The sequence below is a fragment of the Peromyscus maniculatus genome, chromosome 11 (genome assembly GCF_049852395.1).
Source record: "Peromyscus maniculatus bairdii isolate BWxNUB_F1_BW_parent chromosome 11, HU_Pman_BW_mat_3.1, whole genome shotgun sequence".
Lineage (NCBI taxonomy): Eukaryota > Metazoa > Chordata > Mammalia > Rodentia > Cricetidae > Peromyscus > Peromyscus maniculatus.
The window spans coordinates 81,933,435-81,961,384 of record NC_134862.1 but is presented as its reverse complement, the minus strand read 5'-3'; the positions used below and the strand labels follow the sequence as shown (position 1 = coordinate 81,961,384).

Genomic DNA, 27,950 nt, shown 5'->3' with positions numbered 1-27,950 from the left:
GGCTATAGCTCATGTCGGGCAGTGTTCTTAATATAGTTACACTCTCTGAATTCCACTAATCCCTCACTCCCTTTGATCATTCAGGCCTGCAAGGTACAGTGTCTCTCTGCTAGTATAAGCCCTTGAAGGTTTTCCTCCAACCTCTCTGTACATTTGTACATTGTTCTTCTAAACCATTCAGTTTCCGTCAGAAACCGATTTCTGACAAACCCTGATGATACCCAATTCGCTACTAGTTTTATGCATGAAGATCAAAAATAACTAATTAAATTTATACACAACCTTAGAGCTCCTAAAACTCTTCTTAACATATCATGAAGAACAATGGTCACTGGTGTAATATTGTAGTTAAATCCAATGTGTTTCTCCTCAAGTTTATTAAGCAGAGAAAAATCTGGGCTATTGTTTATGAAAAGCATTTCAATGCAATGTCCACCAAAATGAGGATACTGCGGTTGGATAGAGGAACAGTATCACTTTTTAAAAAGCAAGAATTCAGGGTCATCGTGGACTATACAGCAATCACCAAAAAAATGAAAGCAAGAGGAAAGAGGGTTTTGCAGATAAAATTAATAATATTCTTTAAGAAAACTACAGCCCAAATTGGAACTGCGGAAGTAAGCAGTTCTAGTAGTAGGAGCCTGGAAGGTGCTTTGTAACCAACTATGAAGAAGTACCATCAGCACTTAACCAGCGAAGAGACTACCAAGCGAGCCCAAAGATCACTTCTGTTACTCTTGAACTAAACGCTCTCAGGCTGCCCTGCTCCTGACCATTGTATTGCTGCAATGAATGGAATCCTTGAAGTCAGACAGACTTACTTCCAGATCTCTGAGTCAAAATCACTTCTAAAGTAAGAGAAATAGTATTTCCGGTGTAGAGGCGTTGTAGGGGTTGAGTATAAAAATACACGTCCATTAAAATCACTAACTAATTGAAATTCAAACACAAAACTAAAAGGGATGGAAAGAAGGTTCAGCAGCCAAGGGCACTTGCTGCTCTAGCACAGGACTGGAATTCAGTTCCCAGGACCCATGGTAGGTGGCTCACAACCACCTATAACTCCAGCTCCAAGAGATTGGACACCCTTTTATGGCAGCCTCAGGCACCCATAAACATACACACACACACACACACACACACACACACACACACACACACACACACCACAGAGGAGGAAGAGACAGACAGAAATTAACATTAAATGCATAAATAAGTAAATATTCAAATCCCATTTAAAAGACTAATCCAAAAAGCTGGTAAACAAAGACTTCCATCTCAAGATGACCCAGAAAACCAGCAAGTGCACTGGGATGGAGAACAGGCTGATAAAGTAACCCAACTCCCATGGGCCACCTACATTTTCAGAACCTAAGTAATGGATGAATACCCTTCTTAGCTCTCTTCTCCAAGGAATAGCCACCTAAGAGAATCATCTTATTCTGTCCTAAAAGAGCTCTGACTTTTCTTCTTCTAGCATTGTATGTTTCAAGGTTAATTAACACTTCCCAATTCTCCATAGTGATTGTTTCTTGCTATTACAAAATATCTGGGAAGCCAGAGCTAGTATGGATTGGTGTAGGCAGCTCATTAGCAACCAGAGTGTTCTTCTAACTGGCCATGGTTCCTCTGACACCTGGTTCCAGAAATATCCAGGGTGGGGAGCCCTAGGGGACCTCTGGCTTGCTCTTTTGAGATCATTCCATTTGAGTGGCAATGGTCTGGTTGATCACCTCCAAAGCCAAGAGTTTATGATTATTTCCTCACAAAAGAGACACGTTCCCATCTGTGTATTGGAGTATACCAGACAATGTCATTGACTCTACCTTCTAGATAGAATTCACATTTATGAGTCACTTAAAGAACAAGGAGAATTTTTAGCAAGACCACTAAGAAGTGGGACCATGACAAATTATTGTGACAAAGGAGACCATTACAGGAATGGAGTTGGTACACACTGTGGTGGAAACCCATGACAAAGAGGAGGCAACTCAGAGCCTCTGCTCTGTCCAGGAGCTGGCTGGCAGATCTCTAAGGCTGCGGTCCCTGTTACACTGAGCCCAGCATTGCTGCCCCACTGGCCCATCAGTGAAACATTATGTGAACAAAGCAAATGCAAACATAAGAAATCAACATGTAGGAAACAGCTACCACGTGCCAGGCTTTGCACAGCATATCTTTGTGTATTATCTCAGTTAATCCTGTGAGTAGCCCATCTTTACAAGACTCTGAGATGTTAGGTAACTTGCCCAAAACCTGTAGGATTAGAAATCAATCCAGGTCTGCTTGTTTCCGATCCTGTTCTCATCCTTTTCTGTCACACATTGATCAAGGACTGGCCCGTTATTCAGCATCTTTACACAGAGCTCTGAAAGCCTACAATGCACTGTCTTACTACCCTGTCAGGCCTTCATCTTTTACACAAAGCTGTCAAGAGAAAGTATCAATGGATTTCAGTTAACTCAAGTTAAGTGGACTGCATTATTCTGCATCCAGTTTATTATCATACCTTGATTCTTAACAATGAACTCCTGTATCCATGGCAGGTCACTGCATAATAAATCATCTGGAGTTAGTAGCTTAAGGCCAAAAACTTTTATTATCACATTATTATAGTTCATGATTCTGTAAGTTATTTGAGTCATTCTTCCATTGGCCTTGCAATGGACCCACTTTCAAGGATGCATCTCATTTCAAAGGTGCTTGGGAATAAAGTCAAACTGGGACAGACTGAGATCAGCTTCTCTGTCTCTTTCTGTCTCTTTCTATCTAACTCTGTCTCTGTCTCTCTGTGTCTTCCTCTGTCTCTGTCTCTCTGTGTCTCTGCCTCTGTCTCCCTCTCTTTCTGTGTCTGCATTCCTCTCTCTGTCTCTGTCTCTCTCTGTGTCTCTATGTCTCTCTTTCTCCCCTCCTCTCTCTCTGACCTATGACCTAAAGCAATCGGGTATCTGTTTCATATACAGTCATCACAGAACTGTGAAGCAGCAACAGGGAGCCACATAACCATCACTGGTCCACCGCAATTCTGAAATCCAATCACACCCAAGCAAGGCCTTCTAATGTGGAAACAGGAGTAGTTTTACTCTCTGGAAGTGGTTAGATCTGCTATCTAAAAAGGCTTTTCCACAAATGGAAACATCCTGTGTTGGTAGCTCAGTGATTTTCCCAAGTTCTTATGTCTTTTAATTTAATCTCTTGTGCACTATTTAGTCTCAATGGATCCAATTCTCTTAAAAATCTTATGACTTCCTACAGCCCATGTTATAGTTGAAAACATGAAACAAAAGTTAGCCCATGCTGGACAGTGGTGGCGTACACCTTTAATTCCATCACTCAGGAGGCAGAGGCTGGTGGATCTCTGTGAGTTCAAGGCCAGCCTGGGCTACAGAGTGAGTTCCAGGAAAGGCTCCAAAGCTACACAGAGAAACCCTGTCTCGAAAAACAGAAAAAAAAAAAAAAAAGTTAGCTCACAACTATTTTTGAGACATTCCTCCACCTTGTCAACATGTCAAGGTGCTATGGGGAAATGCCCTTTAAGCTCTTAGAGGCCCTTCTTTGTACCTGAGTCTCTTAGGTAGCATCTTAAGTAATTCTAGGGACTTAAATCTTGTTGTCATACCTATGGTTTCGACTGTATTCCACGGCCATTTCTTACTTAAAGACTTTGGTACCAGCTGAAGTAACTAACATATGAAAGTCTCGTTTCCCAATGTAGCATTTCCTAGACTGGCTACATCTGCTTTAAGTTCTTCCTATAAACTCTTTCCTTACTTCATCTCTGTCTTCCTATACCCTATTATATGCAACCTTCTAAAGGCAATTTGATCCCTACAGTATTCCAGGGGGAAATCTCCTTAAAGGCAAATACGCAAGTTGATTGAATGCATTTTCTGCCTTCCACATTCCTAGTTGTGACAGTGTGACCCAGCTTTTCCTCTACGGTGTAATGTAATTTACCCTTTATCAACCTATACTAGCACTTCCCTGTCATGTCATCAGGCTCCACGAACCCCACTAGCTACTCCACAGCCTCTGCCAGCCACTCAGTCCTAAAGCCAAAGTTATGTGGCTTTGATTTTTGTTACAACAACACACTACTTCAAGGCATTGGTTTTTATGATTTATATTTCTCTGTAAGGAAAAAAAAAAAGAAAAAAAAACACCCGACATGGGATGGAGAGATGGGTCAGTAGTTAAGAGTACTTGCTGTTCTTACCCAGGACCTATGTGGGTTTCCAGCACTCACATCAAGTTGTGATGGCATTGTGTTCCCCAAAATATTGTGCACCCTAATAAACTTATCCGGGGTCAGAAACAGAAAAGACACTAGATACTTAGGATAGGCAGTGATAACACACGCCTTTAATCCTAGCATTCCAGAGGCAGAAATCCATGTGTTTAAGGATACAGCCAAGCATGGTGACTCACGCCTTTAATCTCAGGGAGTGGAAGTAGAAAGCAGAAAGGTATATAAGGCGTGAGGACCAGAAACTAGAAGCATTTGGCTGGTTAAGCTTTCAGGCTTTCAAGCAGCACAGTTCAGCTGAGAGCCATTTGGATATGAGGACACAGAGGCTTCCAGTCTGAGGAAACAGGACCAGCTGAGAAGTGGGCCAGGTGAGGTTAGCTGTGTCTTGTTCTGTCTCTCTGACCTTCCAGCCTTCACCCCAATAACTGGCCTCACGTTTGACTTTATTAATAAGACCTTCTAAGATTCCTGCTACATCAAGTGGCTTAAAATCTCCTGTAATTTTGTAGACACCAACTTGCACATGGTACAGATACAGACACAGGCACATGAACACACAAAAATAAATAAATAAACTTTTAAAATGCCCCCCAACAACTTAGTGAATTAACAACCATTCATTTCTCGTGATTCTATGAGTCAAGTTACCCTCCCGCTGGTCATGCCTGGCTGGGATCTCTCACGTAGCTGCTTCCATCTAGGAAATCCTTGGAGACTAAGCTTAACTGGCCTCTCATATAGCATGGTTTTTAGTTCTGGGCTGATACATGGCACAGTGGTCTTGTGAGATGCTGAGTTTTGATGTGCACATGTTTACCCAACCTCTACTTCCATCTCATCTGTTTATGTCACATTACCCATTACAGGTCACATGGATGAACCCAGTACAAATGTGGCAGAGATGTATAAAAGGATATGAATAACAAAAGGTATGTTCTATTGGAGTCACTGTAGTAACAATCCACTACAGTACCAAAACGTGTCATGCTTTTTCCTGTATTCCCACTCAAGCATACAGGCCAACAACTTGTTCACCCATGCATATTTGCTATATTTGTTTAACAGTGTTGAAGACACAGAGATCTTAAAAACACAAGAACCAGAAAGGCTAAGGCTGCTCCCGTGTACAGTCTTAGAAAAACAAAAGGCTTAGAACAATGCTAAGCTTTAACTACCATCTTCCCGTGTTCTTATGAATCAAATGTCTTTTATGACTGAGGATCTTCACAGTATCAAGAATTTCAAATAAAAGTCTGACTCATTAAGTGTGCATTTGCTAGAGTCATACCAATTCAAGAAATGAATTCTGTATGAATTTGAAAATTCCCCATTCTAAATCACTGTTTAAACATCTGAATGATCATATAATGACAATTCCTCAGTATTTGAGCAGGAGAGAAAGAACTAAATAGAATCATTGGAATTTCAAAATCAGTATTTGAGTTTGGTTAAGATCAGATGTTAGACTTGATTTGTCTTCCCATGTGAAGATATAGGTATACTCAGTTTTCATTAAAACAAAGAGAATCAGGAATGTGCTTCATTGGATGGTCTCAAAAGTTCTCTTCTTATCGATCATTTTGTCCAGAACAAATTGGGATTTTTTTTATCAGTAGTAATGGATAATGATGAATACATTTGATTAATGGTATCTTGCTTTCAATGATGGATAAGTCATAAAAACCCTGTACCCAAAGACAATCTATTCTTGCTACTGAGTATGATTTTAATAACTCGTGTATATGTGCATTTCCCCCATGCAGCAGAATATTCCATCCAAGCATAACAAGGGGATTCACTGAGAACTCAATTTGTACATAGTGGCTTTTTGTTCTTTTTGTTTGCCTGCTTGTTATGCAATTAACCTTCTGCCTAGGTTTCCCGTTCCAGCAAATGATGTTCTTACTCCAATCTAGGAAACAACAGGAGAAGTTCCTAAATATATTCTTTGGGACTAGAGGGAGCACTAATACACTCTATATTTTTAACCTATTAGTTCTTCCAATGTAGAGCTTACTGTAGTAGTGAGGAGGAGGAGGAGGAGGAGGAGGAGGAGGAGGAGGAGGAGGAGGAGGAGGAAGAGGAAGAGGAAGGGGGAAGGTAGGGGGAGGATGACCAGCATTTATTGAGCCCTCTTGGCACCAAGGATTGTTCAAAGCTTTGTGTAGATTAATTTACTACTTTGTGTAGATTAATTTATTTAACCTTCACAACTTTTGAAGTGGGTTGTTATGATTATTTCCCCTTTACACAGAGGCATAAAGCCATTTTTCAGATAATACAGTTTTAAATGGTGCACCAGGATTTGAACCCACTACCAGTTCTATTAATTCAAAGATACTAGACCCATGCAGAACTCAGCCTTCTTGTGTCCACAAACTTCCTGTGACTCTTCTCAGCAGCAAGTCACTAACACTCATACACTTTGACAGTAATTTACCTTGCTTTTTGACGATTTGCACACATTGTTAACAGGCAGTTACTGATAACCTCAGGCCAGTCACCTAACCAAGAGCATCTCAGCCAGCCCATTCTCTCCTTCGATGTCTAGAACTCAGACAGGGTTACTACTCTATCCACGATCGCTACAGCTATCTGTATTTCCTTCTTTATATGGTGCTGGTGACCTCCAACCTGTCCAATTCCCCGTAATTCATCATTGCCTTCCAGAAAGCCCCTTGTACACTTGCTGAGTGACACATGAGCCCTGTGCGATGAGGTTCATGGTCTTCTCTTCAGCTTTGTCTTACAGCATGCCTTTGTAACACTGTGTGTCCCTGTCATCCATGACATTGTAGATATCTGCCATTCCCTCAGAAGCGGGTCTCTCATGTGTTTGGCATCTTCTTCACCCACCACACTATATTCCAACTCAACACAGAGTCCATCGAAATGTGCTTCCTGGGGGCCCACTGTATGTCAGGGCCTATGGCAAGCACAGAAAATAGACCTGGGTCCTAGGAGTTTTCATCCTTACCATTCCTGACTTCCAAATTAGAAACATGATTAATTTGGGCCAACCTGGAAATAAGAAGAAGGAAGGGATGTTTTAGAAAAGAACTCAGACTAAACCACCTTTATAATCTCTTACAACCCCACCCCCATCCTCTTGATTTCTCTCTAAGGCAAGCATTTATTAGTTTGATTTCAACACACACACTTGTACCTGTAATTACTATATAATGTCTGTTTACTTTTTTAAACGAAAATGAATTTAAATTAATCTTGTTTTGTGAATTTCAAGGCACCCCCTGAGATAAATGAAGACACTCCAGGGTGTCATCAAACCAGTGCTTGGAATCCTAGCTCTAGAAAGTGGAGAAGCAAGCTCATTAAACCTTCAAGGAGCCAGAGGGAGAAATGTATGCAGATATTCAAGCAGCGCGCACAGGAAGGAAGGAGTTTTATATGGGCATTATATACAGAGAGCAGGGGAAAGGTGGCTACCAAACTGTGGTTTTTTGGGAAAGTCTCTTAGAAACGTAGCCATCAACGTCATTTATTCCTAAGGCCTCTCTATCATAGAGTTGACACTAAGGACATTTCCAAAGTCCCCTTCCTTCCCTGGTCTGAATGTCAATGGGAGATGCTCACGTGAGATGTAAAAGAAAAGAAAGGTGAATATTATTTTCCAGCGGTCAGCAACTAGAAAGAAGACAGGTTTCTCAGCATCCAAGTCAATTTCTTAAGACTCCTCACATCAGTACTGCAGACTGAGATGACTGGTGGGAATTTCCCAGAGGTCTTTGAAATTTACAACGGGATTGTTGGCCGGCAATGATTTTGAGAGCATCTCGCTTGGGTCTCCCAGGCCAAGCTCATCTGTGACCTTTGCTGAGCAGCCCATCCAACAAGTATATAAACCTCAGACTCCTTATGCTGCCTCCCTCCATACCTGGGCAGCACAGAGTGGCTTCTCTTTGCCTGGTGTCTCTCTCTCTCTCTCTCTCTCTCTCTCTCTCTCTCTCTCTCTCTCTCTCTCTCTCTCTCAATAAACATTCCTTGTAGTGCTGGATTGAACCCAGAACCTTGCATGTGCTAGGCAAGCTCTACCACTAAGCCACACCCACGGATCTATAGGGACACTACAGAAGCACAAAAGAGGCACGTAAGCCCTGAGTGGTAAGAAGCCTTCCTAGGACGTTTGGTTTGCTTCCAGACTAAACACTGGTAGAGATGCAATTTTGCAAGAAGCTAAGGGACAAGAGAGCAGGTAAAGGACACAGCTGGGCAAGGCTGGAAAGAGCACATTACTTCTCTGAGGCCCCATGCATCGAGGGTGATGGGGACATACCTTGTTACCATGGCATGCTGTAAGATGAAGCTGAAGAGGAAAATAAGAACTTCATCCCACAGGGCTTGTGTGTCACTCAACAAGTGTACAAGGGACTCTCTGGAAGGCAAGTACAGAGTACTGGATGGGCTGAGACCTCTGTTCTATGGGGTCATCAGGGCTACCTAAGGGGGAAATTTGTAGAACCAGTGTAGAGGGGGTCAGTCCAGAGGCCCATGGACATGATGAGTTAAAGAGGTTCTGGAAAGATGGGATCTGAGTGAGAAGATCTGCCCCAAAACAGGAAAGAGGGTGTGGCATGCTAAGTTGCCCATGGCTCCCTCTCTTTCCTTCAAAATGTGGGGAAGTGGGAAGCTCATAAAGTGGATTGCAACTAGAGTAGTTTCTGCCGTGCCTGGGATGTAGTTAAAAAGTGAAGAGGGCAGGGAGTGATGTTTCAAGAATTCCCCCAGAAAGGAAATCTAGGAACCAAGCCCTTCCTTGGAACAAAAACAGGAAAAGCACATGTACATTTAAGCATATTTTTCTTGGATTTCTTTCTCACTTGTACCTACAGCCAATAGATTGTTCTAAGTCAGGCTGTGAGGTGTTTCTAATTGGCCCTGGGCTTCCATCCAGGCCAGTTAGACTCCTCTAAGACCCCTCTCCCTCCCTCCCTCTCCCTTTCCCTCTCCCTCTCCCACGCCTTTGCTGCTGCTGCGGCTCACCTCCTCTGCCCAAAGACCTGCCTGCGCTCTCAGGTTTCTCAAGCTCTAGAGAGACGTCCCCTCATGACCACTGCACTTCTGCCTCTGTGCCCAGGTCCTGTTTTCTGGGCTACCATTGATTATCAAGCAGAAAGGAAAACAGCTACAGGCTAAAGCACTGAAAACAGGATTCAAGGGCAGAGGTGGGAAGCTCAAGGGACGCCGGCCCGTGGGGCCCGAGAGTCTGAACTTCTCACAAGTACCATGTAACGCCGGTTGTGGGTCAGAGCTGGAGAAGCACTAATGGGAAGGAGAAGCACTAACGGGAAGGAGAAGCACTAACGGGAAGGAGAAGCACTAACGGGAAGGAGCCTGCTGAGGAACAGAGCTTTGGGCAGCACCAGGAGAATCGGGCGTCGCCTATGTGAGCTCCATACATGGACTGTAGTTGTTGTATTTTCGATGGAAAATGAACCAGTGGAAAATGAACCAGTGTGATCAGCAGCTATGGAAATTCGAAGGCTTAAAATAAAGTGAGGAGACAAGGAACAATATAGCCATTTAGGATCTACTCACACTACCGTAGCCAACATATTAAAAATCAGAAAATAAGTAAGAGTGTCTGGAAGTCTTCTCTGGCTGCAGAACAAAGTGCCACAAACATAGTGGCTAAAGAATTCTTTATTATGTCACAGTTCTGTAGACTCGAAGTCCAGTTATGAACTAGCTGTATCCTTCATGTGGGATCTCAGCAGGCTGACATCAAAGTAGCCACTGGGCTGCTATCCATCTGAGCCCCAAGCACCGTGAAGGTAGAAATAGGAGAACCCACCAAGATGGCTTTTGTAGCAGAAGTGACTGTTGCCTGAATGGTCCCCCTTGGTCCTGCCCTCCCCTGCCTTTGTTGAACAGTTTTACAGACAGTAAAGACTGCCCCTCCCAACTACTTCCCTAGCTCCAACCCCTACAATAACATCTGACATAAGGCAGTATCCTCCCCCCAACACCCCAACTTACAAGCATCTTAAATGCAAAAGCACAAGAAATCAACTAGCAAAATGTGAGGTTTCAGCTAGGGAACGTTCTTCACCCGTACACAAATCACACATTTTTCAACAAGACAAAAAGAGAGAGAGAGAAACAAGGAAAAGCTATCAGTGCCATCTGGTGGAAAGACCTATATTAAAATGTCCAAGGTGATCTGGCCACACCCGGACCATTTCAGACCTTTACATCCTCCGACGACACACAGCCAGTAGATTCTAGGGCGGTGTCAGCATTAGTTTGTAGGGAATGTGTCTGGTTAGGAGCAAGTGTGCTGTGACTGTTTACATCCTGTGCATGGCCAGTGGAAAAGTAATTTATATGTCATCCCTAGCTGTCTGAATACTGTATAAACCTTTACCTCCAACACCACACACACACACACACACACACACACACACACACACACATCTTTACCCAAACAACTCTAGATGGTTACTCTACATGTAATTCCCCAGATGTGGAAGTTTTGCATTAACCTCTCACAAAACCCACTCATAACACAATTGTTCTTAGTGTTATCTTTCTCTTCTGTTCTTATTTTCATTCTTGTATTTATTGGAAATTCATTTTCTTCTTTCCTTCAAACAATACTTTGATCTATAGTAGTTATCTGTTGCTACATAACAAATTCCCCTAATTCTTGATTAGTTAAACAGTAAGTATGAGTTAACTCAGTTTCACTATAAGGAATTCAGGGTAGGCTTGGCTGGATGGTTCTGAGCCAGGTAGTCCACGAGATTACACTGGAGATGTTGTACAAGCCACCTAAAGCCCTGACTGGGGCTGAGGAGGGTCCACTTCTTGAACAGTTTACTCACCAGCTTGAGGACCAGTCAGAGGCTTCTTGTCCTCCTCACAGAGATCTCCCCATTTCCTTACAACATGGCAGCTCACCTCTCTGCAAGATTTCCCATGACAAATCTCCTTCCCCAGGAAGAATAAGGAAAAAAGACAAGTTTTTTGTGGCAAAAGCTAGGAATTTATATACTACCATTTCAACAATAGCCTACAGGCTAAAAAAAAAAAAAAAAAGGCAGCGCTGGCATTGTAGAAAAGAACCACCCATGACATGAGATTCCTGTTGGGGACATTGTGGAGGCTGTCTTCCACACAGCCTCTTCTTTGGGTCCTGGTACAAAGTTTGTTAACACAAAGGAAACTCAGAACATTTCAGACACAGTCTGTGTGTGTGTAGTTCAAGTGATCCTCTGCTTTGATTGGACACCTCATGCTTGTGGATTGAGATGTGAGTTCTCACCCGAGTGCTATGGCTGCATGTCCACCTGCCTGTTGCCACGCTCCCACCATAATAGTCATGAACTCTGTCCCTCTGGAACCAGTGTAAGCCCCAACTTAAACATTTTATTTCATGTTATCTTTGTCATGATGTCTTAGCATAGCAATAGAAAAGTAAGACAGACAGACACACACACATACACACACACACACACACACACACACACACACACACACACGAATTAAGTCAAAACGTCATTATCTACTAGAGGAGGGATAGTTAGGATATGCTATAAAGCATTCCATTGAGCTTATGAAAGGACAGAGAACAAATGGAAAAGGAACAGTCTGTCTTTAGAAAGTTCTAGTGGTTCCAATCCAGGCTTCTCCCCGACCCTCCCCTGACTTCTTTCATGCTTGTTATTTTCATTGCACAATTAGCTTTTGATTATATATTATCTGATTGTCAGATAATGACAATTGCTTTGATGAGCAGTTTAGTACTTTATTACATATTCTGGGAATAATTATATCTGTGTCTAAATCCCCCCAAGTATGTCATAAATTCCTTGAAGTAGGAGAAATTACTAAAGCTTATTGCTCCCCAAAAACATGTCCCTCAGCATATACATACCCACATACTACCAATACACCAGCATATAATAGGGACCACGCCCATAAAGACCAAGAAACATGGCCCTTTTACAAAAATAGGAATTAAACAGAGAATTGCTTTCTTAAAGGGACAGACAGGAAAGGGGTCTGTAAGATGGAGACCCATCTTACAAAAGAGGAAGATGCGAGGGTGACAGAGGGTGGACATGATCTCAGTGCTCTGTATGAAATTGTCAAAAAGAGACATTCAAAAAAAATTAAGCCTCTCAGGAAAATAAAGCATAAGCTCAACAAATCACCAAATTAATATGGAAAAATGCTTGTATCTACTTTAATTGGTGGTCTGTGAGTATATACACGTGTAAAAACTCACTGAAGTGCGTATACATGACATGCTTTAGTGTGTGAATTATATTGCAATAAAAAAATGAAGTTTTAAAGGAAGTTGCACATAATATCCAACACAGTCCTCACAAAATTAAAGAATCTACAACACTCTGGAGACTCAGTGTCTTGGTGTAGGTCTTGCCGATGAATTCTGCTCATTTTTTCCATCCATTTACTTAACATTTTGAACAACATGTTCAGGCGCCAATTAAAATGAGAAGATTCAACAAATCGGTCTTGGTTCCAATGAAAACAAGAAACCCAGGTTCAACAAACTCCACTGTGGGAGATGAAGGGTACACAGACCCTAAACCCTCCTGAGGCCCAGATAACCCTAAACAGAGTGAAGGATTCTGTTGTTATTGTGTAAAGGGCTGACATGGTTAGTCAGTGTCAGGGGGCCTATCCAGAACCTCGGGAGAGGCTTTTCTTACAGAAACACTCAGCCAAAACAGAAAATGAAATGAGACCCCTGGCTGGGACACAGCTGAGACAGGAACCCTGAGCCCCTCCCTCCCTGGAAGGAGAAACAGATGAGCAGACAAGAGACAGGAAGTCCTTAGTGTCTTTCCATAAGGAAACCTGGGTAGGAATGGTACATATGCTTTTAGCCTCATGGAGACCCACAAGAGAGAGCAGACAGCTAGCCGTTCAGGGGCTCCAGAGATGGAGAATCTGTCTCCCCAAAACCTCTTCTCCCGCCAGAGAAGACGGACTTGGAGCTCAACAGTAAGCAGATAAAGGATGGGCACAGAGGGGCAAAGAGACGTGTGGGAAGTTCTTCCCTGACAAGAGGAGGGAACAGAGGGAAGAGAAGGCAAAGGACCCGAGAAGCAATGAGCTCTCCAGGACAGTGACTGGAAACGTTACTTCCAGAGGCAGCACAGCCCCATACCCTGAAGAACCTCAACTGAGAGAAGCTGAGTGGGGTGGCCCGTGGCTCACAGGCCACACAACTGAGAAGTAAAACTGGGCAGCTAGGAAGACAGAGAACTCTGGGGGCAGTGGTGGTACGAGCCAGGAAGTCTTTCACCGGGACTCCAATGGAAGGGGCGATCTGGCGGCTCCTGAACCACGGGAGAGCAGGCGTCTGCATAGGCTGTCCACCTTGGGGAGGGAGAAATCCTTACACTTTGCTGAAGCCATGGGATAACTCTGTGTGTTAGGGGTAGGGGAACAGTGGTGTCATAGGCAGGAATAAAGATGTGTGTCCCTCCCTCAGGCTGTCTAGTTACTAAAACAATGAATGGACTCCAAGATACTGGAATTTCCCCAGGAGTCTCAAGCTGGGGAAGGGAAAGGCTGGGAGCCTGATGTCTGCTAGATGGGGAACTTGTCTCCCAGAAAGATTTCACAAGTTCTGACAACCTGTCTCCTTGTATGAGAGACTAAAGCAGAGGCTATGGTGATGGGCAGGACCACACCTTGACTAGGAATGCTCAGTTGTGCATAACTCAAACTCTGTACTTAAACCTAAACCTCATGCCAGGACCCCAAAGGTAGACTTGGGGGGCGGGTAAGGACCGGACCTGTTTTTTCCTCTTACTAACGTAGCGCACTGGATAAGCCTCCCCCTGCTTTCCCTGTCACCGTTGATGTAATTGGCCCATTGAGGACAAGTAGCCAAGCCTAGCTTGTTAGGGCTGCCCAGGCCTAGATTCTCACCCTAATGACTCTAGTAACCAAGCAGGAAGTACATCTTCATGGCCAGGTGCTGTGAGCTTAGCTCCGAGTGTCCTTGGCCAAGTTAACCAACCTCCCTAGGCCTCTGGTTACTGGTGTACCAAAAGGATACAAAAATACCATCCACATTTGGTTATTTGAGAAAGGATACAACACAAGACAGGGGTTGGAACAGGGTTAACATTTCCCACAACTACTGGTAGTCAGATTCACTGGTACCTCGCTCAAAGGGCAACACACACTGCTCTGAGCCCGGGTGAGATACTGTTCAAGACAGAGGTCTGCTCACGCACCCCAAGAATAACATTGATAAACTCTTGTCTGACCCAGGCTAGAGGGACTGGGGGAGCGGGACCTTGAATAAGTAGCTGTCTGAACTGTGAATAAAATAAAGAAAACACCCAGGGCTTTAAGCAAGGTGGTGTTAGGAAAGGTGTGAGGGCGGTTGTCTGACCAGAATGGCAGTTCCCAGTGTGACTGTAGGAAAGTGTTGTGCTAGTGAAGAGTCTAGAGAACCTCCACCTCCTGGAGGCCTCGGCTTTCTCATAGCTAAAATGGGGTTGCTTCCATCTACCTTGTGACAATTCATTAACGTATTAAAAGTGCTTGCACAAGTACATACCGCAAAGCAAATGCTCAATTATTGTTAGCTCTTTGGTGGTTGACTGTAATTGCTATATTACCCTGAGTGCCATTTCAAGGTGCCACAGGTCGGCCCCCCCCCCACCCCGCCACGCCCCCCCCCCTTTTTTTCAACAGTCCCAGCAATAGAAAAATGAAAACAATTGCCTGGGACATAGTCATTCCCTCTTACTAGAAGAACTCAAGAAGACACCAACAATGACTGCTTGGTCATTAGAGATTACCCACTCACACCTGAGAGCCCAGGCGGGACTGGGTGTTTTGTTTTGTTTTGTTTGGGGGGGTTGTTTGTTGTTTGTTTGTTTTGTTTTGTTTTGTTTTCCGCCTATTTTAAACCTTTGTGCATAAACGGTGAAGGAAAGATTAGGCCCTTAAGAGAGACAGGGGCAACTGGCCCGAGGTGCAGTAACTACAGCACACCACCAGGGAGCAGCAGAGCCCAGCCCTAGGCTGTTTTATCCACAGGAGCAATTAATTCGTCCCAGGTTTCCTTAGTGTATTCGCTCCCAGCTGCAATAACCGCGCTTGTTGTTGATTATCCAACCTATCAACGAGGGTCCTGCTCGGGATCGGCGGGACCGCAGAGCTTCACGGCTCCTCTAGGAGCCGCCTTAGCCCCGCCCCCGCTGCTCAGCCAACCCTGGGTGGCGAAGAGCGTCACCGGGGCGGGACCGAAAGACCACGTGGCCGGCTAGGGCAAGTGCTGAGCAGGGACAGAGGTTGGCCCCAGGGGGTGACAGGTTGCCGGGCGGAATAGGGAAGGCCAGCCTCACCCTGAGTGCCCTCCCCCCGCGATGGGCGTGCAGCCTCCCAACTTCTCCTGGGTGCTCCCGGGCCGGCTGGCCGGGTTGGCGCTGCCGCGGCTCCCCGCGCACTACCAGTTCCTGCTGGACCTGGGCGTGCGACACCTGGTGTCCCTGACGGAGCGCGGACCCCCTCACAGCGACAGCTGTCCGGGCCTCACGCTGCACCGACTGCGCATCCCTGACTTTTGCCCGCCGGCCCCGGAACAGATCGACCAATTTGTGAAGATCGTGGACGACGCCAACGCCCGGGGAGAGGTCAGCGAGTGGGAGCCAAAGCGAGTGGGAGCCAAAGCGAGAGGGCGGGGCCTGGGAGGAAACGAGTGGGCGGGGCCGGGCGGGAGGGTGGAGTCGGAAAGGAGCGGGAGAGGCCGTGGGGAGGGGCGATGTGGGGAGGGGCGGGGCCAGGTGGGACCGGGCGGGGCTGGAGCTAGATGGACCCACTCAGTTGACCAGAGTCTACCGTGCTGCTAGAAGAGAGGGAAGGTGAGACCAAGAAGGCTGGAGAGAGAACTGTCACGCAAAATACTTCCAGGAGTCCGGGCAGCGCCGAAGCCGGATGGAAGTGGTCCAAAACCCATTTTCTAGAGGTCCATATGTCATGGAGACACACTTGTAATTTTAAATTTTACTAGCAGCTACAGTTTTTTTTTTTTTTTTAAGATAAAAAGAAGCAGGTAGAGTTGATTTTTGCTACTAACCCGGCAAGTCAAAAATATTATTTCAACATAGAATCAATAGGAAATTAATTATTAATGGGGGCATTTCCAGTCTTTTTCGGGCCACATCTTCAGAGCCTGGTAAATATTTTATGCCCAATCTCAGTTTGGATTGACACATTTCAGGTAAAATACCACCATGGGCGGCGGGGTGGTCTGTACTGGATAGCAAAGGTAGAGAGGGCAGGCTGAGAGCCCAGCTTGGGAACGGGCCACTTCAGAGGCCTCCTAGTCACCAGAAGCAAGGACAGTCCTCAAGAGCTTTGATGTCGCTTGTGCTCTGGGGTCCCGTGATCTGTGGAAAGAACAGCGCCTTTCTGTGGGGACAGGAGGCTGTCAGGGAGGGCACTGGACTCCACTCCATCGGTTTCCTCTTCGCAGGCCGTCGGAGTGCACTGTGCCCTGGGCTTTGGCCGCACTGGCACCATGCTGGCCTGCTACCTGGTAAAGGAGCAGGGCTTGGCGGCAGGAGATGCCATTGCTGAGATTCGGCGCCTACGGCCAGGATCCATTGAGACCTATGAACAAGAGAAAGCTGTCTTCCAGTTCTACCAGAGAACAAAATAAGGGACTTGACAGCTCCCTCACTCTCCTGCTGCATGTGGAAAACATGGCCAAGGAGGACGGGAAGTACTCCATCCTTCAGCACCCCCTTGGCTCCTGTTGGACAGAAATAATCTTTCCCCAAAGCCACAACCTCATTGACCGAATGGCGGAGACCCCATGAATATGAGTTAATAACTAATAAGAACTCATTTGCACTGCATAGCATTTACACAGCACTCCCAATGCATCAACTCCACATAGCCCTGGGTCATAGAAAAGATAAAAAATGGTGTCTGTTCTTTGGATGAGGTGGCTAGAGCTCAGAAAGGCCTGTGGTCACAGTTCTGGAAAATAGAAGGATGGGCCAGGACTATAACATACACTTTTGTCTCCTTGAAGATGCTGAAATTCTAGGCGCTGTTCCCTGATCGTATGTGATGCCGTTTCTGGAGACCTGGTCAATGGAAGAGATCCATGTCTCTGGCCACCCAGCTTCCAAGCAGCCTCAGGGCTCTACACTCCCATGCAAGGAGTGCCCTTGTTGATGTCACCCCATATGTGGGTTCATCTGCTCCTCTTGGGTCACCTTTGTCCCTCTCAGGGTCAGAAGACTTGGATGACCCAGATCTCTCTCCCCCGCTTTCTCTCCCTTCCTCCCCCGCCCCCCTCTTCCTCCCTCTCTCCCTCCGACTCTTTCCCCCTCTCTTCTTCTTTCCTCCTCTTCCACTCCTCTTCTTCCCTCCCCTCTCTTCCTCCCTCTCCCCCTCTCCCCCTCTTTTCCTCTCTTCCTCCAGCCCTAGCCACTTCTTATCAGCCTCAGATGCACTCAGCTCATCTGTAACCTCCAGCCCCTATGGCATCCCCAGCCTCAGGCCAAGGAATGCGGGAACTGAGTCTTGGTGCTTATACAGAGTGAATATTAAGTAATAGAATAAATAACTATGAGGCTGTGACTCTTGGCCATGTTTCTCGGGCGTTGCCATCTTCTCCTCCCCCGTTGGACTCCATCCTGCCATTAACACACCAACCTCACTTTGGACTTTCTCAGAGATGAGATATGAATGTCATACGTGAGCCCGGTGGACTCTTTTAAAATGTCAGTCTGAATTCTTGCCCTGTCTTCTGCCATAATAGGCTGAACTGAACTAGGGGAGAATTCATCCTGAGACATGCATGGAGTGCCTGTGTGAATTGGGTGCTGTTAGAGGTGGAAGTGACTCGGCAAAATAAGGCCTGATTCCCGTTCTCAGGAGCCCAGGGAGATGGGTAATGACAGCCCATTCACACATGATGGATGCTAAAGGCCATCTCTACTATTCCAGGCACAGGACGGAACAGCCAAGTCCCCTAGAGCCTCCATCTCTTGTATTGAAGACCAGAGCTGCAGTGCCTGTACCATCTCCTCCCAGTGCTTCCTTCCCCATCCTCTGCTGCCCCTAAGTAAACATTATCCGGGGGCTCCCTCTCACACAAAAGGCTTAGTTAAGCAAGAAATGTAAGATGGCCTCACTCAGAATCCGTTCTGTGTCTAATGTGGGGGATCCATTCCTTAACTATTTTCCTTGGATCCTATTTAGCCCTCCCAGGGGTCTATAACAGCCAAAGAGGAGAAACTCAAAAATTCCAGGCATTCGGGCTGTGACAGAGAAAAGAGGAAGTTTACACTGCATGAAACCCTGGCTTTCCTCTGACTAAAAGCTCCATCCACCCTGCCACTCCCACGCCTGCCCGTGATGCAGACCAGACCATCTCCCAAGGGAGGGTGCATGTCTGTGGAATGTTTTCCTGAGGAGGGCATGGCCCAGGAGGAGAGTGCGAGGTGCATTCCCTCAGGTCTTTTCGGACACTGTCAGAGCTCACCCATAGGGAGAGGAAGTGGCAGGCTGAAGCTGTGTCCCAGGGCGGTGTCTCCTCGCCAGCACTGATCAGCTGGGCTGTGTGGCCCGTCCCCACCCTTTCTGTTGTCTGTTCCTCCCCATATCCTCTGCACTGCCAGAGCAGAATCTGCTCTTACCTTCCTCCCAAGGCTCCACGGAAGGAGACAGAAAATTTTTCTAACCCCATTAAGGCCCTGTGTGCAGTTCCCTCCCCATAATTTAAGCAAGTCTCCTCTGCCTCAAGAGTTCCTTAGGGAAATAAACATATAATTATGTGCTTAAGGAAATCACTTTTAAATAAGTAAGGGTTGCCTTCAAATGAAAAACTCTGCCCTTCTCCTTCTATCTACCTTGAGAGGTTAGCCTCCAGCTCTATTCCTGCTCACTGATGGCCCCAGAATCTTTATCTTCCCACCACCCTTTCTCCGGCATTTGTCACCAATGAAAGGGCACACATTAGCCATGGCTCATCCCCATGATCATCATCCTACACTGGTGCCAGGAACACACCTCCTCCATCTGAGAAGCAGATTTACATTTGCACCAGACCAGGGTTTCCCATGCTTAGCATTCATGACATTTTTTCACTGGGGCTGGATAACTGGGGGGATGTTTAGCAGTGTCCCTGGTTTGCACTCAACTAGATGACGGTCACACACCCCTCTAGTTATGACAACCAAAGATGCCTCTAGACATTGCCACATACTCCCCGTGGGAACAAAATCTGCCCCAGTGAGAGCCACTATAACAACCAACATGCAGGTTTCATTCTCTCCGGAAGTAGAGGAACAGATTTGGGGTCTTAGGTATATGTGCATGTCACAATAGGTGGACAAAGACTGACTCATATACTGCCACCTTTCCCACCAATGTCTGGAAGTCAAGTTATTACCAGGTTCTCAGCTCCCCACAGGCTTGTTTTCCAGCAAGGTCATAAGCACCACTGACTCTCTACATTCAGAAGGATTATATTCCAAGTGCTGGTGCACATGGCTGAAACAGCTCCCACCTTGGTTTCTGTTGCTGGGATAAACATGACTGTCTTGGGGTTTCTATTGCCACAAAGACACCATGACCAAAGCAACTCTTATAAAGGAAAACATTTAATTGGGGCTGGCTTATGGTTCAGAAGTTTAGCCCATTGTCGTCATGGTGGGAAGCTTGGCAGCAGGCAGGCAGACATGGTGCTGGAGAGGTACCTGAGAGTTTTACATCTGGATCTGAAGGCAGCAGGAAGACTGAGCAGACACTAGGCCTGGCTTGAGCTTCTGAGTCTTCGGAGCTCACCCTCAGTAGCACACCTACTCCATCAAGGCCACACCTTCTAATTCTGCCACTCCCTATGGGCCTCTGGGAGCTATTTTCATTCAAAACACCACAATAACCAAACACAACTTGGGAAGGAAAGTATTTGCTTCATCCTGTACTTCCAAGTGACAGTCCATCATTGTCTTAATCAGGGTTTCTATTGCTGCAATGAAACACCATGACCAAAAAGCAAGTTGGGGAGGAAAGGGTTTATTTGGCTTACACTTCCACATCACTGTTCATTATTGAAGAAAGTCAGGACAGGAACTCAAACAGGGCAGGATCCTGGAGACAAGAGCTGATGCAGAGGAGTACAGCTTACTGGCTTGCTTCCCCTGGCTTGCTCAGCCTGCTTTCTTATAGAAGCCAGGACCACCAGCCCAGAGATGGCACCACCCACCATGAGCTGGGCCCTCCTGCATTGATCACTAAATGAGAAAAAGCCTTACAGTTGGATCTTGTGGAGGCAATTCCTCAACTGAAGCTCCTTCCTCTCTGATGACTCGCTTATGTCAGATTGACACACAGAATCAGCCAGTACAATCAAGGAGGGAAGCCAAGACAGGAGCTGGAGGCAGGAACTGAAGCAGAGACCATGAAGGAACACTGCTTATGGACGTGCCCTCTATGGTTTTCTCAGCCTGCTTGTTTGCTTTCTCCTTTAAACTTTTTATTGATTCTTCGTGGATTTCACATTGTGTATCCCGATCCCATTTATCTCCTCATCCCTTCGTATCTGCCCTCTGCCCTTGCAACCTCCCCCAAAAAAATAAAACAAATTTTAAAAGAAAAATGATAAGCAGAAGAAGAGGAGGAGGAGGAAGAAATCGTCTTAATGTGGAAGCTGTAGTGTAACACAGTGAGTCTTTAGTCCATACATCTCCACTTGCAAGTGTTCATTGCAATGAGTCACTGGTCTAGTTCGAGGCCTCTGGCTTCTGCTACACTATCAATACTGGACTCTCACTGGGACTCCTCCTGGATATCCTGTTGTCCTGTGTCATGGAGATCCAGCAGCTTTGGATCTGCAGGTCCAGCCCCTTCACACATCCCAGCAGTTCACAGATAAGCTGGATGTTGGGGTGAGCCAACTCATAGCCCTGGTTCTGGGCCTGAGTGGTAGCTCCATTGGTCAGCCCACCCCCTTTCCCTCATCAACACCACCAACCAGGGTGAGCTCTCCAGCACTGCCCTGGCTAGCTCACCCAATGCAGCAGGCAGCAAGGAGCAGGGCCAGGTCTCCAGCTCTCTCGCCCTCAGGGCCAGCTCACATGCACCCACACCACCAGGGCCAGCTCTACTGTTTTGCCAGGCCCACTCTCCCAAGGACTACAATTGGTGAGGGGTAGGGTGAGCTCTCCCGCCCTCATGCACCCTCCTCGGGCCAGCTCTCCTGCCTGCTACAGGTGGCAAAGGGAGGGGGCGGGGCATCTTTCCATGCCACCACATGGCAGATGACGGGCGGGGGGGGGGGGGGGGGGGGGGGTGTCTCCTGCTCTCATGCCCTCAGGGCTGCTCACCTGAGTCCCCACCAATAGGGTCAGATCTAATGTGCTGCCCACTCTCCTGAGTGCTGCAGCCAGTGAGAAGCAAGGGCAGCTCTCCTGCCTGCTGCAGGTGGCAAGGGACAAGGGGATGTCAGCCTGCTTTCTTATACAACCCAGGATGACACTGGCCACCTTGGGCTGAGCTCGCCCACACCAATCGGCAATCAAGAAAATGCCTCCACAGACATGCCCGCGGGCCAATCCGATAGAGGCAGTTCTTCAATTGAGGTTCACTCTTCCCAAGTTGGCAAAAAGAAACCAGCATAGCTGCTTTGCTTGCAAAGTTCATTCATGTTTATTCCCCAGCATGTGACAGGATTCTGCCGGGTAGAGGATTGTCTGCTTGGAAACCTTTGTGCCATGCTATCTTGGCTCTGCACTGACCACTTGGGCCCTTCCCTGGGGAAATTGTTCAAGTATAGGAACAGCTCGCTTCAAGACAGAAGGAAATGACTACAGCTTATTTGAGAAGATGTCTCCCTAGCCTGGTCCTCCCAGCATTACCCTGGTAGGATGCCCAAGACAGTGCACGGGACCAACCTACACCTGCCCCTTCCCCCTGCCACACACACACACACACACACACACACACACACACACACACACACACACATACACACACATCATCATCATCATCATCCAACCCTAGATCAAAATGTCAGAAGTGCTAAGGATGGGAAACCCTGGAATTGATGCACACATACTCCTTGTGCTTTCTGAGTTCTGAGTCCCAAAACTGCCTAAAAGGCCATGTATCTCAGTTTCACGCCGCAGAAGGAACTACAGTGAGGTCATAAGCCCACATGTGCATGCCCATGAGCCTGTCCACACTGCCTGTGGAGTTAAACTCAGTCCATTCCCACCCGGAATGTCTGTCCCTTTCAGCCTCCCCTAATATGTAGCGATGCCTTACAAAGGGCAGTTCACTGTTGATCTCCCCAGCCTGAGGAGGTCTGCTCCTTGGCACACCCTCCTACCTGGCCAGCATTATCCCCCAAATCAGTTTTCCTCAGGGAAATGATGGGCATATTCCCTGGGACAGAGAGTCGCTCTGAACCATTTATCCTTAATCAGCATGAACTGCACCCATTTACCAACCTTCAAATCAAAGCTCCTGCTATCTGTGACTTATCATTCTTTCTGAGAGGGAAACTAATTTGGTCTCACAGGAATTTTTTTGTCACAAAACAATGACAGTTGCGACTAATGCTTTCACAATTTGTCATCCCCATACTTTGCTTGCTTATATGTAAGCATAATTGCCGTCATTTACGAAGCACTTACCGTGTGGCTGGTGGTTTACATACCTTGCTTTATGTAATTTTATCATTACAACTCTGCAAGCCAAGTGATTTCTCCTCTCTATAGAAGGAATAGAGAGGGATATAGAAAGGTGAATAGTGTACCAAAAATCACACTTTTCCCATTATTGAGACTGTTGCCCTGACCGGAAGCAACTTAAAAGAGGGAGGGTTTGCTTTGGCTTACAGTTCAAAGGGATACGGCCCATCAATCATGGTGAAAGCAAGCATGATCGCAAGAGTATAGCGTGGCTGGGGACTGAGGGAGGGCATGGAGTGGGGCTCTGGCTGTTAAACCTCAAGCTCCACGCCTGTGGACTCACCTCCTCCAGTTAGGCTTCACTCCCTAGACGTTTTACAACCTTCCAAAACAGCTCTCCCAACTGGGGACCAAACACATGAGCTTATGGGGTGGGTACGGGATGGGAGAGGGCATCTCACATTCAAACCATTTATACTAAAGAGGCTGGGGTATGAAACCAAGTCATCTTCGTCACCTCCAAAGTTCAAAGCTCATGTTCCTTTCATCAAATACCCTCCCGACAAGACTTACCATGATTCTGGGGACACAACAGAGTCTGTCTGCGTTTCAGAGTTCAACCTCACTGATTGTCTTACCCACGTGTCCCCAGGGACCCATTTCTTCCTCCTAGGCAGCCAGAGAATAATCCTGCACCTAAACCTGCAGTCAATTGCACACAAATTATGTGTTATGCTTTACAATGTGGCCTGGGGGCAGCAGGATTTCTCAGTGGGTGTAGGCACCTGCTGCTGAGGCTGACAACCTGAGTTCGAGTCCCTGGGCCCACATAATGAAAGGCGAGAACCTGCTCCCACATAATGTCCTCTGACCTACACACACACACACACACACACACACACACACACACACACACACACACTAAAAATGTAATTTTGTAATTAAAAACTAAAAATCAAATGCAGCCTGAGCGTTGGACTGAGTACGAGAAAAGTGGTTCTGTCACATCCATTATTCTCTAACTCAGAGCATAAAGATGTCCTCAACCAGAACGGCAGTCCTGAGGCTTGTGTGGCTGGCATGGGGCCCTCAAAAATGTCTTTTTATGTTTGATGATTTATTGAAAATCCTGCTACCCTTTATGGTTTTTGTTGTTTGACCCGTTAATGTATGCCAGGAATTGTGCCAAGGGCTTTGCAGACATTATCTCATTCACTCTTCAAAAAGAAATTGTATAAAATCCCATGTCCAAAATACTACCACAGTAACCAATACACAGTGAATACACCAACACCCAGAGAGTTTAGTATTGTGCCCCGAGTCACACCACAGAACAAGACTGAAACCTGGAGTTAGCAGTTAACGACCTTCCCTTCTGTAAAGCAGAGGAGGGAGACTGTTGTAATTGGGAAAAAGAAGTACCTTGCCCAGAATTGAGGCATTTGGTCTCCCAGGGCCATCTGTGGAGCCCCCTGGTCACAGGGTTTCGAGGACACTGCTGTCCAGCTATTGTCTACACTGCCCCATTGTCATCTCTAACAGGCTTCTGCCTCACGCCTCCAAACAGCATCAAAACCGGAGTCCCCTGTTGACTGAAAAAGTATTTACATAAGCACATCCCCCATGATATCCTACGTTTTTCTAGCTATTAAAGATTCAGGGCACACTTTTAAGAAGGCAGCATGCTTGTCCAAGCAAGCAGAAATTTGAAAAACACTTTGGTGCACACCCATGCCTGAAACGGAGGCCTTATTTGCCGCCTTGATAACTGAGTTCTTTGTGCCAATAAATTGCTTAAATTGCTGCAACCACCCCCTCGCCCTATTTCTCCCTTGACTTAGTCTGCCACCATGGGTATGTGATCAAGGAACAAATTAGTAATACCACCTCTGAATTTGCAATGTGGGGCACTGCGTATGACAAACAGCTCTGGGATCTTTTCCCCTCTCCAGCCTGTATAACGGCCACACTCATCTTCGTTACTAATATACACTGTGTACTCACTGTTCTAAATCCAAGGTGGCCCGTGGGACATGGCAATGACTGCAGACAGCCCCCAGGTGACACTGCTGTTCTCTTTGGGTACACTGTATATGCCTTTGGTCTCCTTTATGCCCCATCCCAAGAAAATTCATTGATTTGCATGTTTTCTGTAGGTATCATACCGTCATGATTTCTAGATAGGGCTAGGGGTTGGGTAAAACCACACTGGGATCCAACCCACAGACAGAACCCTGCCATTCCTGATTATAATTCATAAGGATCCAAAACATCCGACTGTTTTATGGAAGTTCAAGGATGCAGATTGAAATCTGAAAGTAGGGAAAGGCTCATAGGACAGAGTCCAGAAGAGACCAGGCACGCATTTCCAGTTGTCCTCTCCCAGGGGAGTCACATGGACACAATTCTCCTAGCAACAATGAGTAGAAAAACATACAAAACATTGCCAACCACAGAAGCTCCCTTGAGCTTTGGCGAGCAGAGTTTTATCGGGGGTCAGTCACGCAGGCATGCAGCGTGTACATGACTGACCTTGGACTCTCAGTCTCCAGCCACAGCAGAGGTCAAATTGAAGCAGCATGGTCCAAAGCAACTTAGATACAAGAAAACAAGTGTTCACCGGAGGTAACATTGTTGGCAGGAACCATCTGGCCAGTCTGAGGTCTCAGGAATGCAGAAATACTCTTATGATGCAGGGTATCCCAAAGGTTCAATGTCCATCTCACAGGAGCTAAGCAAGAGAGAGACTGAAGACCTTTGGGATGTGTGGACCAGGCATCCCCGGCCTGCTGGGTTAACCTTAACTACGCCCCACCAGATACTTAGTGTATTAGTTACTTTTCTGTTGCTGTATAAAATGCCATGACCAAAAGCAACTTAAGGGAGGGACAGGTTTATCTTGGCTTACAGTTCCAGAGGTATGGAGTTCATGATGGACCAGAAGGCATGGCAGCAGGAAGATGTCTAATCACATCCATCCACCCATGGGAAACAGAGAACAGGAAGTGAAGCAAGGCTCCAAACCCTCAAAGCCCAATACCAGTGATGTACTTCCGTCAGCAAGGCTGCACCTTCTAGAGGTTCCATGACCTCCACCAGCTGGGGATTAGGTGTTCAAGTAAATGAGCCCATGGGGGACGTTTCTCAGTCAAGCCACCACACTTGGACGTTTCTCAGTCAAGCCACCACACTTGGTGTCCTCGCCATTTGATGATCTGGGCAGCTGCTGCCTGCTTTGCTTCGCCCTAACGAACCCCCAGCAGCCTCTATTTACCCGTCACTCCTCAGAGAAAGGTTCCCAACACCCATGTCCGTACTCCCAAACATCTGCCCTTATCTAACCATGATGAGTCATTCAATAGCTTCTTTCTCTCTCTTTCTGTCTCTAATGGAGACTAAGGACTTTCTTTGCCCATACGTCTAACACCTGGCACGATGCCCATCACCTAGCATACAGTTAGTGTACAGTAACTGATTACGCAATTAGCATAGAGTAACTGATTAACCAATATGCTGCCATGCCAATGAAAAGAATTAATCCAGGGGGTGGATAATTTAGTGAAGGAATGCATGACACAAGTACTCTTAAATATAAACACAAAAAACGGAAATATGCAGTCCATCAATACCTAAGCAATGCTATTAAAAAGAAGAGTAAGTCTGCCAAAAAAAAAATTTAATTGAATCTTTCGAAGAGATGTGGTTGGATAACCTAAAGAGACATGTAAGTGTTGGATGTTATTAAACATACTAAGGTTATGTGCTGAGTGCAGAGTCCATTCAGAGAGGCATAGATGCGGGAGAGCAGGGTGTCGGGTGTCCTCCTGGGAAGGAAAGATAAAAGGCACGGGAGAAGTAAAATCCCCATCCAGTGGGAAGTAGAGGTCTCATGGTTAGGTTAAGATAGAAAAAGAACAGCAGGAATTCTTGCCACAGGAAAGGTCCCTGTCTGATCCACAGTGTGGACTCACCACAGGATTCTGAGCAAAGGCCATGTCACTGGGCTCCATTTTTCATAAGTTGCGTTCCGACAGACTGGCCCCGTGACTGAGCAGCGGTGCGGTGCTTCACGCTTTAGCATTGTCAAAAGGAGCCGAGGCCGCACCGCGGCTGGTTTCTAAGACTTCTCCGAGGATAAGAGTTAAGTAAGAACCTGCTTTCTCCTCTTGCTGGAAGTTAATGACTGTAATGCTTTGCCAAAGGAAGTGGGAGGGTTGTTAAGTCGGAGTGCTCACCCTCTGGGCTTGCAGGTTATGATTTTTTAATGCTTTCAAATGGGGAAAGATCTCAAGTGAGTGCCATCCCTGTGTGCTGGAAGTTCGCCTTTCTTGTGGCGGCTGGCTCAGGCTTCTGCAAACCCCCTGCTCTGCCGGGTCCTCTGGAGTCACACTTTAAATCAGACCGTTGCCATGGTCCAGTTGATGAGTTTCACGTGTTCTCAGGAGCAGCAGGCCCCGGTGCGTCACTCGGTCCAGCAGTCTGGTATTTCTCTCTGTTGCCCCAAGGAAGGCCAAGAGGAATCCTGAACATTCCAGCCTTCTGCCTCCACGCTCTTCAACCCTGCCTGTTGTTACATCTGAGCCTTAATTCCAGCCTGTTTTCTCCTCCAAATAATGGCCAACTTGTCAGTTCAGGGAGTCAGACAGACAGGGTGGTCTATTTTTCTGTAGGTGGGTGAGGCATCCTGAAGACTCCAAAGACAGTTTCCCCTCTTGGGAATATGCAGGGTCCCTAGAGTAATCCGAGTAGCTGCAAATGCCAGAACACGTGACTCTAGGACCCTCCCGCCTGGCGTTCTTCAGCTGGGGACCTAGAAATGGCGCAGAGGCACCTGGAGAGCTCTGTCCTGACCCTCAGGAGCACCTCAGGAGAGCTCAAGGTAGACAGCCGGGTGGCCCGGGTCCCCTGCTGAGTTCTTCCATCCTGTGAGATCCCAGGTCTCTCCTGGCACATGTGGGACAGAGGGGAGCCAGGGATGCATAGATAGGAGCCTGCAATTCCACTGAGGAGTCGGGCCTTGGGAGTGCCCC

The 27,950-nt window shown here is 46.6% G+C and overlaps 1 protein-coding gene across 1 annotated transcript; it reads left to right on the top strand.

Moving 5' to 3' along the window:
* Positions 1–15,522: 15,522 nt before the first annotated feature.
* Dusp23 (dual specificity phosphatase 23) lies at positions 15,523–17,860 on the top strand. The gene is made up of 2 exons (XM_006990565.4): positions 15,523–15,900; positions 16,743–17,860. Exons 1-2 carry the CDS (start codon positions 15,634–15,636, stop codon positions 16,926–16,928), a joined length of 453 nt encoding a protein of 150 aa, XP_006990627.1. The 5' UTR covers positions 15,523–15,633; the 3' UTR covers positions 16,929–17,860.
* The last annotated feature ends 10,090 nt before the right edge of the window (positions 17,861–27,950 follow it).

Excerpts from the sequence above, each read along its gene's own strand:
- Dusp23 (XM_006990565.4), top strand. The coding sequence starts at position 15,634 with ATGGGCGTGCAGCCTCCCAACTTCTCCTGGGTGCTCCCGGGCCGGCTG. Across the intron at positions 15,901-16,742 it reads ACGCCAACGCCCGGGGAGAG|GCCGTCGGAGTGCACTGTGC; the intron begins GTCAGCGAGTGG and ends TCCTCTTCGCAG.